Source organism: Protomyctophum parallelum, assembly GCF_964188405.1.
Source record: "Protomyctophum parallelum genome assembly, chromosome: 5".
In the NCBI taxonomy this organism is placed as follows: domain Eukaryota; kingdom Metazoa; phylum Chordata; class Actinopteri; order Myctophiformes; family Myctophidae; genus Protomyctophum; species Protomyctophum parallelum.
In genome coordinates, this window is record NC_139702.1 from 8,113,872 (window position 1) to 8,128,990 (window position 15,119).

General features: G+C 42.3%; 2 protein-coding genes across 2 annotated transcripts; one reads left to right on the plus strand and one right to left on the minus strand.

Moving 5' to 3' along the window:
- Positions 1–968: 968 nt before the first annotated feature.
- On the minus strand, positions 969–10,252 carry cbx6a (chromobox homolog 6a). Its single transcript, XM_083765718.1, has 5 exons — positions 10,165–10,252; positions 8,690–8,733; positions 7,958–8,023; positions 4,764–4,836; positions 969–4,263 (listed from the first exon to the last, which is right to left on the minus strand). The coding sequence occupies exons 1-5, from the start codon at positions 10,231–10,233 to the stop codon at positions 2,974–2,976; spliced, it is 1,542 nt and encodes a 513-aa protein (XP_083621844.1). The 5' UTR covers positions 10,234–10,252; the 3' UTR covers positions 969–2,973.
- A 1,232-nt stretch (positions 10,253–11,484) lies between these two features.
- On the plus strand, positions 11,485–11,883 carry LOC310859219 (nuclear transport factor 2-like; the record flags this gene model as incomplete). Its single annotated transcript, XM_083765620.1, has 1 exon — positions 11,485–11,883. One exon carries the CDS (start codon positions 11,485–11,487, stop codon positions 11,881–11,883), a length of 399 nt encoding a protein of 132 aa, XP_083621746.1.
- Positions 11,884–15,119: the final 3,236 nt, after the last annotated feature.

Genomic DNA, 15,119 nt, shown 5'->3' on the forward strand with positions numbered 1-15,119 from the left:
GCCTTGCGACGCGAGGTGACGGCAAGTGTAATTCAAATAAGTCCCTACGATATTGCAGTTTGTGCAAATGTATCTTTGCACTCTAAATGTCAAGTGACGGCAGATTTACGGAAGTATGGAAACGAGTAGGACGATGAAGACGTCGCCTGGTGTGAAGCTGGGATGGGAAGAGAGCAGCTGTATAAGGCAACATGCGGAAGGTTTGGAATAATTGTAAAAGAGGATCAACCGACAAAGGGGCGTGGTGGGAGTCAGGGGTAGCACCAGAGATCGCCATGAGTCTGGGTTTACTTTGAGTTTTTACCTTATATTATATAATTGTACTTCTACATCAAGTACTTCAGGTGAACTTGATGTAGGTTTCCAGGTAGATCAAGATTTCAAACAGTTTAACAATGTTACATTTGCAGGCAATTTATCTGGCACATTTAGTAATTTTAGGGGAGCAGTTCTGTATCTTGTCGGAGACCACTTTAGACTTTAGACATGTTTATGTAGCTATTGTGGGAATAGAACATGATCTTTCAGTAAAAGGACAATATTTCTAGCCAATTGAATACTGTACTGCCAAGTATGGTGGTCAGTGTTAATTTAACTAATTACAAATTAACCCATATAAGTGTAGGTGCATTTTTACACCAATTGTATTTTGCTGCATTAACGCACATTTTCTGCAAATTCACAGCTCTTTCTTCCCATGATTGGAGGACATTGGGTCCTAATGCTGCCTTGCATGGTTGGTCTCAGTTCTATGGCAGGAAACAATAACATTATCTACTGGGGACAATAGTTGATGAATCCCATGAAACGACTAGCACACATCCCCATTGTCACCTGTTGCGTGAACATTAACCTAAACATAACTGCTGATTACCAACCCGAGTTGATTACAGGGAAGAAATTATCTGCCATTTGGCCAATGGCTGGTGTCTGTTTCCTGGATGGCAGTAATACCAGAGGTTATTCTAATTTTGTTGGATACCTCATAGCTCCCATCTTAAACTCTTTAGAACGTTTTCACCACTGAATCCAAAACTAAGACATATCATGACACAACTGGGACGGATATGAAGCCATATTAGCAACAACTGCCCCATGTACCACTGCTACATATAATCAGAAGAAATAGCCAATGCCACACACACACACACACACACACACACACACACTAAACACCCCAAGGAGACCACACAAACTAGCTAGGGTGACTTCTCAGTTTCAAATCAAGGTTATTGTGCATAAGCCTTACTGAAGCAAATTATGTTTTTACTTCATGAGAAATCATATCATACATCGCTTCTTCGATTATAACAGAGCAGTTAAGTGACTCAAGAGTTTCCCCATCTGTGCAGGACGCCCTCTCAAGTCTGCTACAACAACAAAAAACATGAGATATTCCACTAAATGTGGTCCAAAGACAAGCTGACGCTCTGTCAACATTGTCTACAATGCACAAGGTTTCAAGAAACCTTTCTTACTGTTCTTTTCACTAACATTCCATACCATCTTACAGACCTTGATATCTGGAGTCAGTATTTCAGTCAGTATTTAACGGTAATTATGTCTGTAAACCAGTCACTGTCAGAGTATCCTTCATTACACAATAATTGCAATGTATAAACTGCAATATGATTACATCAATTGTGCAGTTCAGTGCGATGGATCTGCTTAATACTTATTTGTGCCGTCCAAACTGAATTCATACTTAATTGCCATTCGTTTTCAGGTGCAAGGAGTTCACAGGGACCATTTTCTCCACTTCCTTACTTAATAACAAACATTCAGTGAGAGGTCAAGAAACAAATACATGACAATACATTTCTATTTTTATCTTCAGCCAGCCTCAGCCTACACTAGCCCTGTGTAGCAGAGACTAACCTTCACTAAGAATGCACTGTTAGCTTAAAGACTGGTCAGCAACACACCAATGACCATAGCAGGATATTAAAAGAAATGCTTTGCTCCAACTACCACAGTGGCAGGAGACTTTCATCATTGCTCAGGATGTTCACCAGGTTAAAGTGGTGTTAGATACTGTATTGTTGAGCTTCCTTCAGGAGTTGTTAGGGAGACAACACTGCATTCTTATACTTATCACAATTAAAAAGCAGGCCAGTTTAGAGTCCTGGTAGACATTCCAGCGTGGGTTTTGTAAAAAAAAATAAAGGAGAGGAAAAAACGGAAAAACACAAGGCAGGCATGAAAACAAGGCAAGGACAGCAATAAGTTAAATCTTATCTTTTTTGTTGTTGTATCTTTGTTTGTAGCTTCTAATGTTGTTGTGCGTGCATATAAATAACTATTCATATGTATATGCCTGTGCGTTCAAGAGAGCGAGAAGAAAACGCCTTGATATGATAACAAGTTAACATATAAGAGGGTTTTTTTATGTAGTAAGTACATACCTCTCTGTAATGATGCTATATAAGTCCAACTAAGTGCAAAAACACAACCTTTATCATTGATAAGTTGGACCTCTAATGAACTTGGGATGGGGAGAAATTGGCATAACACCCTGAAGGCATTCAATATCTAGCCTTCACTGCAAATCCTGTATCAAAATAGTATCCATCTTTCATTTACACTAAGTGTGCTTGATAAGGTTTTACTTTGGGGATAATTCTGTTACACCAAACAAGCTAAACTCAGCATGCCTGAAGTAACTGAAAACAAATCAAATACCACTTCCACCCAAGCGCTCTAAAAGAGTCAGTGCTGTGCAAGTGAACAAAATATGGTAATTTATGTGAAAGGAAGGGCTATATTAGCTGACCCTTTTGAATTTACACACTTCGTTTTCAAAAAATATGTTCTTATTACCATTCATTGACTGGGCGGTTAAGTTACATTACATTACTACTTTCATTTAACATCTTCAAGTAATGGAAGGAGGGAGGGGGGGCAGAGGGCCAAAGTGGCAATATTGGCAAGACGTGTTGACAATGGAAATAAAAATCGCAACAATGCAGCTTTCTATGGCTTGGGGAGGATGGGGTCTTCAGGGGAGGAAAGGCTATTGGTGGGCGGGGAGGAGCCGTTCTCAGGCATGGAAGAGGGTGATGCCGGGCCGGAGGCAGGGGAGGGGAACTCTTTAATGGTGACAGTGACCAGGTTGGTGGTGACATCCGTGACCACCACATCCTGACAACTGGGCGCCATTTCTGGATGCCAGTTGGGGTCCCCCTCGGCAGGAACCCTTTTGGGCTCAGCGGTGGTCGAACTCTGGTTGCCAGGAGCGATGGGTGGTGGGGGTTGTGTGTTGTTGGAAGCAGAGGGTTGGCATTTAGGTGGGTTTCTGTGAAGTTTCTTTTTTCCCCCATCTGAAGTCCCCAAATGGTCCAGGGCAGCCTCCTCCTCTTCATCCTCCAAGGAGGAAGAGGCAGAGCCGGATTGGCATGAGGGGAGGCAAACAGAAGATGTTGAGGTTTGGTCAGTTGACGGGGCAGAAGCAGACTGGTGGGTGCTTTTGCCCTTTTGTTGTTCCGAGTGAGGTTGGCTGGGTGTTGGCTGGGAAGAACAAGGGTCCTGGGGTTTCTGGCTGGAGGGTGATTCCGCTACAGAAGCCTCTGCATTGGGTTTGCGCTGTGGACCTCCCTGGGAATACCGGCGCTGTTGGACAGCAGGAAACCTACCCCGGCCCCGGGAGATGGAAGGGCTTCCTGTGGCTGCAGCAGTGGAGCATGTTCCAAAGGTCCCAGGGGTTCCACATTGCATCCCAAAGGGTTTCCCGTACATGGGGAAGCCCAGCAACTTAGCAGGGGGCTGGAAAGGCCTATATGGAGCTTCGCCCGTCCTCTTTCCGATGATTCTATTGCGCGAGGGGATGTTCTGCCGTCCTCCGGAAGCACTCCTGTTGCCCCCACTCGCTGCGCCACCCCTCCCTGGCTTGCCAGTAATCTTCAGGTTGAGGATGATTCGACCCCGCTTGACCTCCCGGGGCTTGACCCTACGGTTCAGGATGCGGACGGTCTCAGAGAAGGGGGAGACATGTGGGCGAGAGGGAAAGCCACCTTGGCTGAAGGGGGGCGCCAAGGGGTCTGTACGGGGGAGAGGACGCCTGGACATGCGGTGGCAACGACGAATGTCTTTCTTTAGCTTATGGGTGGTTGAAAGGGTTGAGTTGAGTTTAGGAGTGTGCGCCACAGCTGAGGAGGAAGAAGAGGCAGAGGGCATTGGTTGGATGGATGCGGTCGAGGAGGAGCGTGCTTTAGTCTGACGGGGATTTGTGGACTGAGAGCTGGTCTCTCCTTTCTGGGAACGAGCCTGGAGAGGACACAAAGTGATTTACAATTAGGGAAGGTAAACTAGTTTTAATTAAAAAATAAAATAAGATAAATACTTATATAAAAGGCCCAGGCCGTGGCGTAACGGTCTGGGCACCGGACTGGTGATCCAGTCGCGGTGTGCCGCGGGTTCGACTCCCGGACCCGACACGGCCTTTACCGCATGTCATCCCCCCATCTCTCTCCCGTTTCCTGTCAGCCTACTATCTATCCCTTAAAAAATCAATAAAAGGCGTAAGCCGCAAAAAAAAAAAAAAAAAAAAAAAAAAAAATACTTATATAAAACTATTATAGATAATGAGTATATCCTCAATGTAAAGATCTATTGTTCACAATTTTGTTTGTTTTAGCCTGACCACAACAACGATATTATTGTCTTGCAGGTGGTGCAGAAAAATATTGGTGTGTTCAACAAAACCCTTCTCTGAATAGATAAAAGGTTAGAAATGCAATTAAATACAGGCGAGTTCTGAACAATACCTTGACGTTCACGACAACATTTTTGGGTTTTGGCCCCCGTTTCTTTGGCCCGTGAATTTCCCTCTCCCGCTCCCTGAAAAAGGAACAACGGAAAAGAAAACTGCAAGTCAGAAAAAACACTTTATTTTCAAATTAGAACTTTTCTCAACTTTGTCTCAGTGATGAAAGGACCGTTCATAGAATGTATCCTAGTGAGACAAGTAAGACGCTCAAACGCGGGAAGCGAACGCAGCTCGTAAATTGCAATAACAACAATTAGAATAAATTACGTACTTTTTTTTTCTTTTTAGTTTTTTAAGTTTTCTACTGTGTGTGTGTGTGTGTGTGTGTGTGTGCTACAGCTGCGCCCTCTGGTGGCGGGCGGGTGGTGTCACAGCGGGACAGACACACAGACACACACACACACACAGACAGACATGATCTGCAGGGTCTCATAGTTAGTGCTCATTGCGTTCGCAATAAAGGCAACACTTGCTATGCATCCCATGTCTATAATGCATTTATTTAGTAAGTAAGTAAGTAAATTTTATTTATAGAGCACTTTTCGAAACAAGGTTACAAAGTGCTGAACAGTGACACAATATAAAACAATCAGGTTAAAACAAGCATAGTAGTAAAAAATTGAAGAAATATATATATACATATATATACACAAACACGCACATACACACATAGATACCTATACCACATGTAAATGTACATATATACACATACACATATATACATACATGCATACGAACATACATATGTCATGATCAATACTCAGATTTAAAATGGAGACAAAACAAATGGACCTGCAGAGGAAATCAAGTGATAGCATGGGGAAAATATTTACGAAATAAAAACGTTTTTAAACAGCTTTTAAAAATATCAACTGATTTGGACTTTTTCAGAGGCAAGGGCAGAGCATTCCACAGGGTAGGGGCAACCACTGCAAAGGCCCTATCACCTTTAGTCTTTAGCTTGGTCACTGGGATGTTTAAAAGTTCTTTCTCCGAGGACCTGAGGGGTCTCACATTGACCTTGGGAGATAAAAGGTCGAGGATGTACAGTGGGGCCAGTCCATTAAGTGCCTTAAAAGTGGTTAAAAGGATTTTAAAATCTACTCTGGCCTTGATGGGTAGCCAATGCAGTCCAGCTAATACCGGGGTTATGTGTGCTCTACGGTTTGTGTTAGTGAGGATTCTGGCTGCAGTGTTCTGTACTAATTGGAGTCTGGATAATGAGGAGTGGCTTAACATTGTGTAGAGTCCGTTACAGTAATCAAGGCGGGAAGATACGAAGGCATGCATGATTTTTTCTAAATCCGGGGGTGTGAGAATTGACTTTATTTATTTATTATTTATTTATTTATAATCTGCTCATACCACTGTATAATTATAGTTGTTATAAGCACTCATATCTCAATAATCATGACTATATTTTACACACACACACACACACACACACACACACACGTAATGTAATCTGCTTATAAGCAATGACAAATACTCATAATGCAATCACAAACACATTATAAGCCTCTTATAATGACATCAAGTCAATTATAATACTTCAAAATTACTGGTCACTCACAGACTTGATCTTTTGGTAAAGGTGCATTTATATAGGGCCTTTATCCAAGGTGCTTTACATAGATTTAATTCAATTTAATTAAGCAAGAACAACACAACATTTATGTTACGGATGGAAAATACCATCTCTGCTAAATCCGGTGTATTTACGCTACATTTTTAATATACTGTTCATTAATATGTTCTGTCCCGTCTAAATAAACATATAAAATAAAAAATAAATACACATTCAGGAATGTAATTACTTTACTGAAAGCACACAATGACGTGTATAATTGTACTATAAAGCTCTAAAACAATCTTAATAGATTATAAGATTCATAATGTAAGTAAAATAAAACTTGACCAGGTCATCATAGAATGCTTAAAACTGTGTCATAACAATTGTTATAAAGCACAATGTGTGAGTTCTTATTAAATATATGCAGATTATAATAATGCATTATAAGTATGCTTATAATCATTGTAGACACGGGATGGATAGCAAGTCTTAGTGAGATGAACAACCTTTTGGGTTTTATCAGCACCAAAAACAATGCTAATAAATAAATAAGTACAGTCCAATGAAACTAAGAAACTCGTTTTCAACTGAAAACAGGCCTTGTAATGAGGGTGAGATTAAAATGTGACATAAGGATGTGATGATGTGATGTGATGATGTGTGTGTGTGTGTGTGTGTGTGTGTGTGTGTGTGTGTGTGCTTCAAAAGTGTGTGTGTGCGCGCGCGCGCACACACACACAGCTTTTGAAGCCTCGAGTCTGTACAGACCCAGATACTCTGTCCTGATGTGACCATTATGGTTTCCTGTAAACATCTCTTCTTTCCAGTGAGATGCTTTCAAGTGGCTTGGCAGTAGACAAAAGGCATTTCAGTAACAATGTGCTCGTTAACAAAGGGCACAGTGAATGAGGACCGAAAGGGAAGTGCAATAAATATATGAAAAGCGTAAACAGGCAGACTGAGTATTGAAGAGACCCATCAACTTCAAGGGGTGTGATATAAATCAGCATTTCACCCCGTTTTCTAAACCAATATTAGAAAAGATAAGTCCTGTCTGCTCATATGGGCTATATCTTGCACCACCCCTAAACTTATTTGCCATTTTTTTACCATTTAAAAAAAAAAACTTTTAAAATACTATTGTTGCTAGTTGAACAATTTTTAAATGTTTAACTATTTTAAACTATTTTTAAAAGTAGTAAAAAAAGGCTAATACGTTTAGGGATAAGGGGTGGCACAAGATAGGGCCCTATGGGATCCATTTAGGGATAAGGGGTGGCACAAGATAGGGCCCTATGGGATCCATTTTAGTCACCGCTAAACCCCTCATCCCTAAAATTCTTTGCCTTTTCTTTTTTTTTACCATTTTGAAAATCATTTTTGAATAGTTTAACTAGCCAATCTACATTGACACGTTGTGGAGTCATTTTAGGCCATTTTAACTATTCAAAAAAGTTCTGCAAAATAGTAAAAAAAAAAAAGGCAAATAAGTTTAGGGATAAGGGGTTTAGCGGTGACGAAAATGGAGCCCTAAATGTATAAAAGACAATACAGAAAAAGTCGTCTATAAAGCTTTTGTGACCTGTTGTTTTATACTAAGCCACAATTATTGTACTTACTTCTGTTCAAAGCCCGTTATCAGCCTGTTATCCAAAATGTTTTCTTCTGGCTCCCAGGTGCTGTGCCTGAACAGCGCACGCCGCACGCACGCACGCACGCACGCACACACACACACACACACACACACACACACACACACACACACACACACACACACACACACACACACACACACACACACACACACACACACACACACACACACACACACACACACACACACACACACACACACACACACACACACACACACACACACACACACACACACACACACACACACACACACACACACACACACACACACACACACACACACACACACACACACACACACACACACACACACACACACACACACACACACACACACACACACACACACACACACACACACACACACACACACACACACACACACAGAGTGAAGACTATTCAGACCAACGTTCTATCTTAAAACAATAAATGTCTCAGAGACTAAGTTAACCACATGAACCCTAGCATCCGAATTCTAGGCTAACTCATAACTCATGAGCGAAGGAACATTAATGCAAAAATAGCAGACCTACAAGCTCACAACACATCGCAATGCAACACATTGTGAGCTTGTACATCAGCTATTTTTGGAAAAACGTTTCGGTGTAGGGAAAAGAAAGAGACCAAGCACATACTCCAGACCCAGTAAACACCTTTTAAGTACTTTAATATCACTTTTTTAAAGAGTAACTTACTTTAGTGCCCATCCTTTCCATTTAACCAGGTACTCAACTCTAGCCTGTAAGAGAAAGGGTTATCAAAACACATAATACTTTTGAAAATAAGAAATGTAAATACATACAACAATTCAATGACAATCCACACTGCAAGAACAGGAGCGTATAAGTCCTTTTTACTATCGTGGTGTTTCACTCTGACTCACTGGCCAAACTTTGTATTCATTTCAGCTATGATTATGAATTCATAATAATTGCAGTGCTCACCATACACAACTATACGGATCTGCACTCTCAACACATCTGTCAAGTGTCAAATGTGGGTCAATTATGTATTTTATGTGTCCACTGCTGTCCAGGGACTCTCAGAGGTCCATTAAGAGATTAAATTGATGCCTAACTCACGTCCTTGAAATGAAAAAAGTTTGAGAACTGCTTTACAGTGTTGCACACCCTAGTTTAAAAATACATTTCACACAAGAGTTTTTATTAATTTATTTTTTTGCTTTGTGTGAAGGCCTAGTTGGTTACTTACAATGGAGTAACCATTGTAAGTAAGTTATTGTTAGCCCCCTAGGGGTCCTTGAGGGAGTTCCAGGGGGTCCCCAGCTAAATGATAGTTATGAACCAAATGGACCCCTGTAATTCTGAGTGTAACAAATGGAATGGGTCCATTTGGTTCCATTTGTACACTCTCAGAGTTTCAGAATAAAAATCAGGGTCCCAGAGATAGAAATGGCATTAAATGGGGCATTAAATGCATGTCAAACTGGGGGTCCTTGAAATTAAAATGGTTGAGAATCACTGAAAGAGCCGTAATAAAAATGTTCTCTTATGGGGGTCCCTGGCATATATTTTGAAATGGGGGGTCCGCAGGCTAATAAGTGTCAATGTGGGGGTCTTTGACATTAAAAAGTTTGGGAACCACTGTGCTACATTACAAGTAACTTTGAAAAGGACCTTTGCAAGTTTGCCCAATGTGGCCAGTGGACGCTAAACTTGTGTCTGCACTGCACTCTGCAGTATGTCCGTGTTATCTCCAAGCGTGGTTTCACTAATAGCAACTGCTTTAAAATTAAAAAATAATAACCCGCTGCTGGGGTATGTTGTGTTCGCCTTTACTGTCATTTGGAACGGTCAAAGACACCGAATAATGTGCAGCGTTAGCTACCATTAGCTTGCAGTCAAATATAAAGGCCCCTCCGGTAAATGGCTTGTTGTCTGGTTTCCCTCCTCGCTAGCCCCTTCTTTGTGTCGCTATTTTTATTGCTCTACCAATGCCAACATATACGAGCCATGACTGATAGCCTAGCCTGACTGCTAGCTTTTTAGCTACCATGAAGGCATCCACACACAATTTGCAAGGCCTCGACAATAAATGCATGCTTAGTTCATCATGCATTTGGAGTCGTGCCATGGATGAAAACCCCCTGGGGAACATTCTGCGCACACACACAGTCACAATAAGACGCAGGGCGGCCGCCCTCTCTCACCTTCCTGACGCGGCGTTTGAGTATGGCTTCAGCGGCAAAGACACGATCCCCAGCCGCCGAGAGCTCCATCTTTCATGCCCGACTGCCGACTTGTCTCTCTGTCTGTTCAACACAACACATACACACACACGCGCGCGCGCGCACGTGTGCGCGCAGACGCTTAATTAATTCACCAATATTATAAACACTATAGAATACGATTGAGACTGAGCAGTATATGCTAGTCGAAGACTTTAATGTCAAGATAATGTCAATATAACTATATTATAAGATCATTTTTGGTTGATTTATGAATACTGAAAAGTCAGAAATGTAAGCAGCAGCACAGAGGTATAGGCTACATTGAAGGACATTTGAGGAAAAGGTCCTAATTATTCAAAATAAATATGTTATCAAACTATAGTCTAAGTGGAATGATATGGATGAGAATGAGTTTATCTTGAAAAATAAGGGATTAAAGTTATATGTTGACATTCAATATGCATATAAAAATATGATTGTGCTCTATTCTAAAATCTCACTCTTAGGACCAGAGCACTTTCTCCAACATCAGCTCCGCAGCAGACAGTCAGACACACAGCCACCATATGGACCAGACCAGACACAACCTGCTGGCTGCTGTTTGTCACGTGGCTGAAGTCAGGCAGCCCCCTTCTGGTCGTCAGGGCAACGGCAACGGCTTTTGACACCAGAGGATGCAGGCATGTGATATGCAGGCAGGCAGAGCAAACCGATGATGGAGTTATTAAGATTTCTTTAAAGGTTCCATATTGTTATGTCAATTTACTCAATTATGATGTCCAGTGGCGTGCACAGATAGACACTAGGGAGTGCTAGAGCACCCCCTGCCCTTTTGGCAATTAAAAAAAATATATATTTTTTTTCTTTCTTAATTTGTTGTGTGTGGACCATGCGGTGACATTGATCAAATCTTGATTAAAAAAACGCTTCTACTATATTATTTAGGCCCCCACAATCTAAAGCTATGTTTCTATGTCAGTGGTTCTTCGATTAAAGCAAAATAGCAGACCTACAAGCTCGTAGCGCGCCACTCGGTGGCGCGCTATGAGCTTGTAGATCTGCTATTTTTCAATAGCTAAAGCACCAAAATGGGTTCCCGCCCCCAAAATGCGCATTTTTTTCACTTGAGCACCTGCCCCTCTAAATGTCTGTGCACGCCACTGATGATGTCATATTGATGATGTCAAAGATTCTATAGTATATAGCACACATTTCATATGGCACTTTGTCACTCAACATTGTTCTGTGTTAAGAAACAGGTTAAGGTTTTTGACTAGTGTGTTGCTCTTTGAGTCAAATATGTTGCTGAGTTGTTGTGAGTCATATACTGGTTGGGAGCAGGTAGGAGCTAGTTTCGTGGAGAACTACTACCACTTGTTTGACACTGACAGAGCGCAACTAGGATCAATGTATATCGATTCATCATGCCTTACATGGGAGGGACTGCAGTTCCAGGGAAAAGCAAACATCGTCCAAAAGCTTTCCAGTCTCTCCTTCGGAAACATTGCCCACAGTATAACAGCACAGGACCACCAGCCATCCCCAGACGACTCCATCATGAGTATGGTTGTAGGACAGATAAAAGCAGATGAAGACCCCATAATGGGATTCCACCAGACTTTCATCCTCAAGAAGATCAACGGTGCATGGGTGTGCACCAATGACATGTTCAGGCTGGCACTACACAACTATGTGTAAATCCCGCTCTCACTGTGGCCACAGTGGACTTGCAAGGGTATATAGTGTTGAAAAGGAAATATTGTTGACTGGTGTAAATCCAGGTTCGGATCGAGTGTGTCAGCTTCTCCAGTTGCTATTTCACGATGCAAGATGTGCAGAAAGCAAAAGAGGAACCGGCTGACGAGCACCAAAATACACTTTGCTCGGAGCTACACAGGGGGAGACCAGCGGTGCGTGGAGAAGGGCCCCAGTTTCGTTACTGTTGAGACTCCAGATGGACGAAGAGGCGTGTATCAGTTGCGTGGACGCAGACGCACACCAAAAGAGGCTAGTGAAGATCCTTGTCATTAACTCCTCGACCAGGATGAGCTGTATTCGACACAGACTGTCCCAAACGAGTGTCTTAGTCTTGGGTGTCCTCTTCCTATCAAGCAGTGATTGAGATATTCAGCATGTAAGGTTTCACTTGAACAGTAAAAAACCTACTTTACCAGTTGTTTGGTCTTTTGTTATCTCAGATATAATAAATAACAAAACAAGAAAAACCTAGAAAGGTGCATCCAACAGGGCCAAATCTCTGCCAGGTGCCAGGTGGCATGCCTGGCATACCCCATGTGCCATACCTTTCTTTGTTTCTTGGAAGAAATAACACAATAGAAACCATGCACAAAAAATAATTTCACCTAACCCATTTTACTATAAAACTCTCATGTGACAAATAATAAAGATGATTCTTCTGATTTTGATTCTGTGTCCCGCCCACCTATGTCTGACTGGGGCATGTGATCACAATGTTTCAGTTATGTGCATGCATTAAAAGTCACAATGAAAGGGGGAGGAACGTAAGTGTGGCACATAGACTGTAAAAAATATGGACAAAGCGTTCCGCAGGTCTAACATTAACGTAAAATGAAGCCTGTAATAATATGCTTGTAAGTCGCCATCTTTCTAGATCCGTTTGGTACCAGCTGGCCATTGGCTGGCTCCGTTTTGTACCAGCTGGTCATTGGCTGCCCAGACAACGAGGCGGGACTTCCCACCTTCTTCTCCGTTGGTTTTTATTTTGACTCGAGTGGGAGGAGAAGACTCTTGAGTGGGAGGGGAATCCCGATCATAGACTGTAACGGTAGCCACGCCCCTCAGAACATACGCGACTTTATGGTCATTTCTTTAATTAATGGGACCATAATTTTCCAAAAAGAATATTATGACATTAGAAATGAGACTTTAAACTAGTGACTGGAAGAAGAAAGTATTCATGACGATGTTTATTAAGGTAATACAGTCTAGGTGAAGTTGGGCCAAAATACATGGGCCTCTATGGAGCTATGGGGCTTTTTGGGTCCAGTCCAGCGCCACAACAGGCCATTATATGAACTACCGATTTCAAATGAGGCTTCACGAAATATCTGGCTGACTGGCACTGCCCCCCTGGTGTGGCATCAGTGTGGAACTGATCGGGGGAGGGTGGATGGATCTGTGATTATGAATTCACAAAATGTTTAACATTCAGACAAAAAAATATTCACAATAATGTGAAAGATATTTGCGCCTCAAGATTCCTGACACATGGCAAATGGCAAAAAGAAAATGTTAAAAAACTCTCACTTTTTTTTTCTCCCCCTCTCGCAGTATTTACTGAGATATCTTCAGCATAATGCAATACAGTCTGGTACCAGAGAATTTATACTTGTGGGCCAAACGTCCCACAAGTATAGTCGAATTTGAGAACTAGACACTGTGAAGACCATATATTATTGGATTATTAATATTATTATACTAGACTAGTAATCTAGTAGTAATCTACCCGGCTGCCGCTGTAGAGCACTGAGTCGGTAACGATGGAAGTTGGAGATCCATGCCCGATGCCCCACCCGGCTAGTACCCGTTCCACTGCATCTGTCTGTGTCCTTTTTATGCCCATATATGGAGATTTCTCTCCCCTTTTATACTGGTTGGTGATTTTATACTGGCCCACGTGTGTCACAATCTCTACTGCCACTTCCACCATCCATCATCAGCACTGGAAAACACTTAACAGTGGATTATACACAGACCAAATCACCACTAGGGCCACCATAACACAGAGCTCAAACAGTTTTATGATACCATAGAAAATGTGTATAATTGTTCTGGCCACAGCATTAAACGGTGGGCCATGCTGACTGGCATCATTTCCACAGACGATTCATCTCACCCAGGCATCACGTTGAAGCGATTATGAACTACCTCAAGCTTCACAATACTCCAATACAAATGAAACTATTTTAATAAAGGTTGCACACATCAGTGAAATTAACCTCTGGGAAAATCCCTAATTGAGAGTGTAGGCCTATAGCAAGCCACAGATCAATGAGATCACTGGCAGTGGCAGTGTTTTAACTATACTTGTGACTCTTGTGAGGACCTCTGCTTGGATTCATGGTGAGTGGGACACCGACGATCTGCAAGCTCACAACGCGCTGCATGTGTACCTACTGTATACAGTCTATGATGTGGACGCAACACTTGGAGCTTGTAGATCCACGGCTTGCCAAGCCGTGTATAGACCGATTCACAGAGGGTTTCCTGGGTGCGGCCATTACTGAGGTGTACCATTGAGTACTGCAGCACTGATTAGCTACACCTGGCCTACGGAGCACCTGCTCCATGGATTACCCCTCAGTAATGGCCGCGCCCAGGGCACCCCTCTGTGAATCGGTCTATATACACGGCTTGGGAAGCCGTGGGGGGTCTATGTATCTATCTCTCTTTGTCCCTTTATTCCTATATGGAGTTCTGTGTCAGACATGCCCAAATATGGAGTGTTGTGATGTCAGTGGGGCGAGTCAAATTACGTGGATTACAACAGTACACAGGGCGGCGGTGGCTCAGGGGTAGAGTGCCTGGATGGTAACCGCAAAGGTTGCCAGTTCGAACCCGGGCTCCCCCAGAGTTACTGTCGAAGTGTCCTTGAGCAAGACACTGAACCCCTAATTGCTCCCGATGTCCTAGTTGGTGCCTTGCATGGTTTCCGCTGCCATCGGTGTATAAATGTGTGTGTGAATGGGTGAATGTAATGCACAATCTCTGTAAAGCGCCTTGGATAAAGGCGCTATATAAATGCACCATTTACCATTTACCACACAGACAGACAGAGACTTGGTGCATTTATAGATATTGAAGATATTTAAAGATATTGGGTTATTATTGGTTATATTATTGCATATATATATATTATTATGCATTTACACATTAGATTTTAGAGGTTAGGG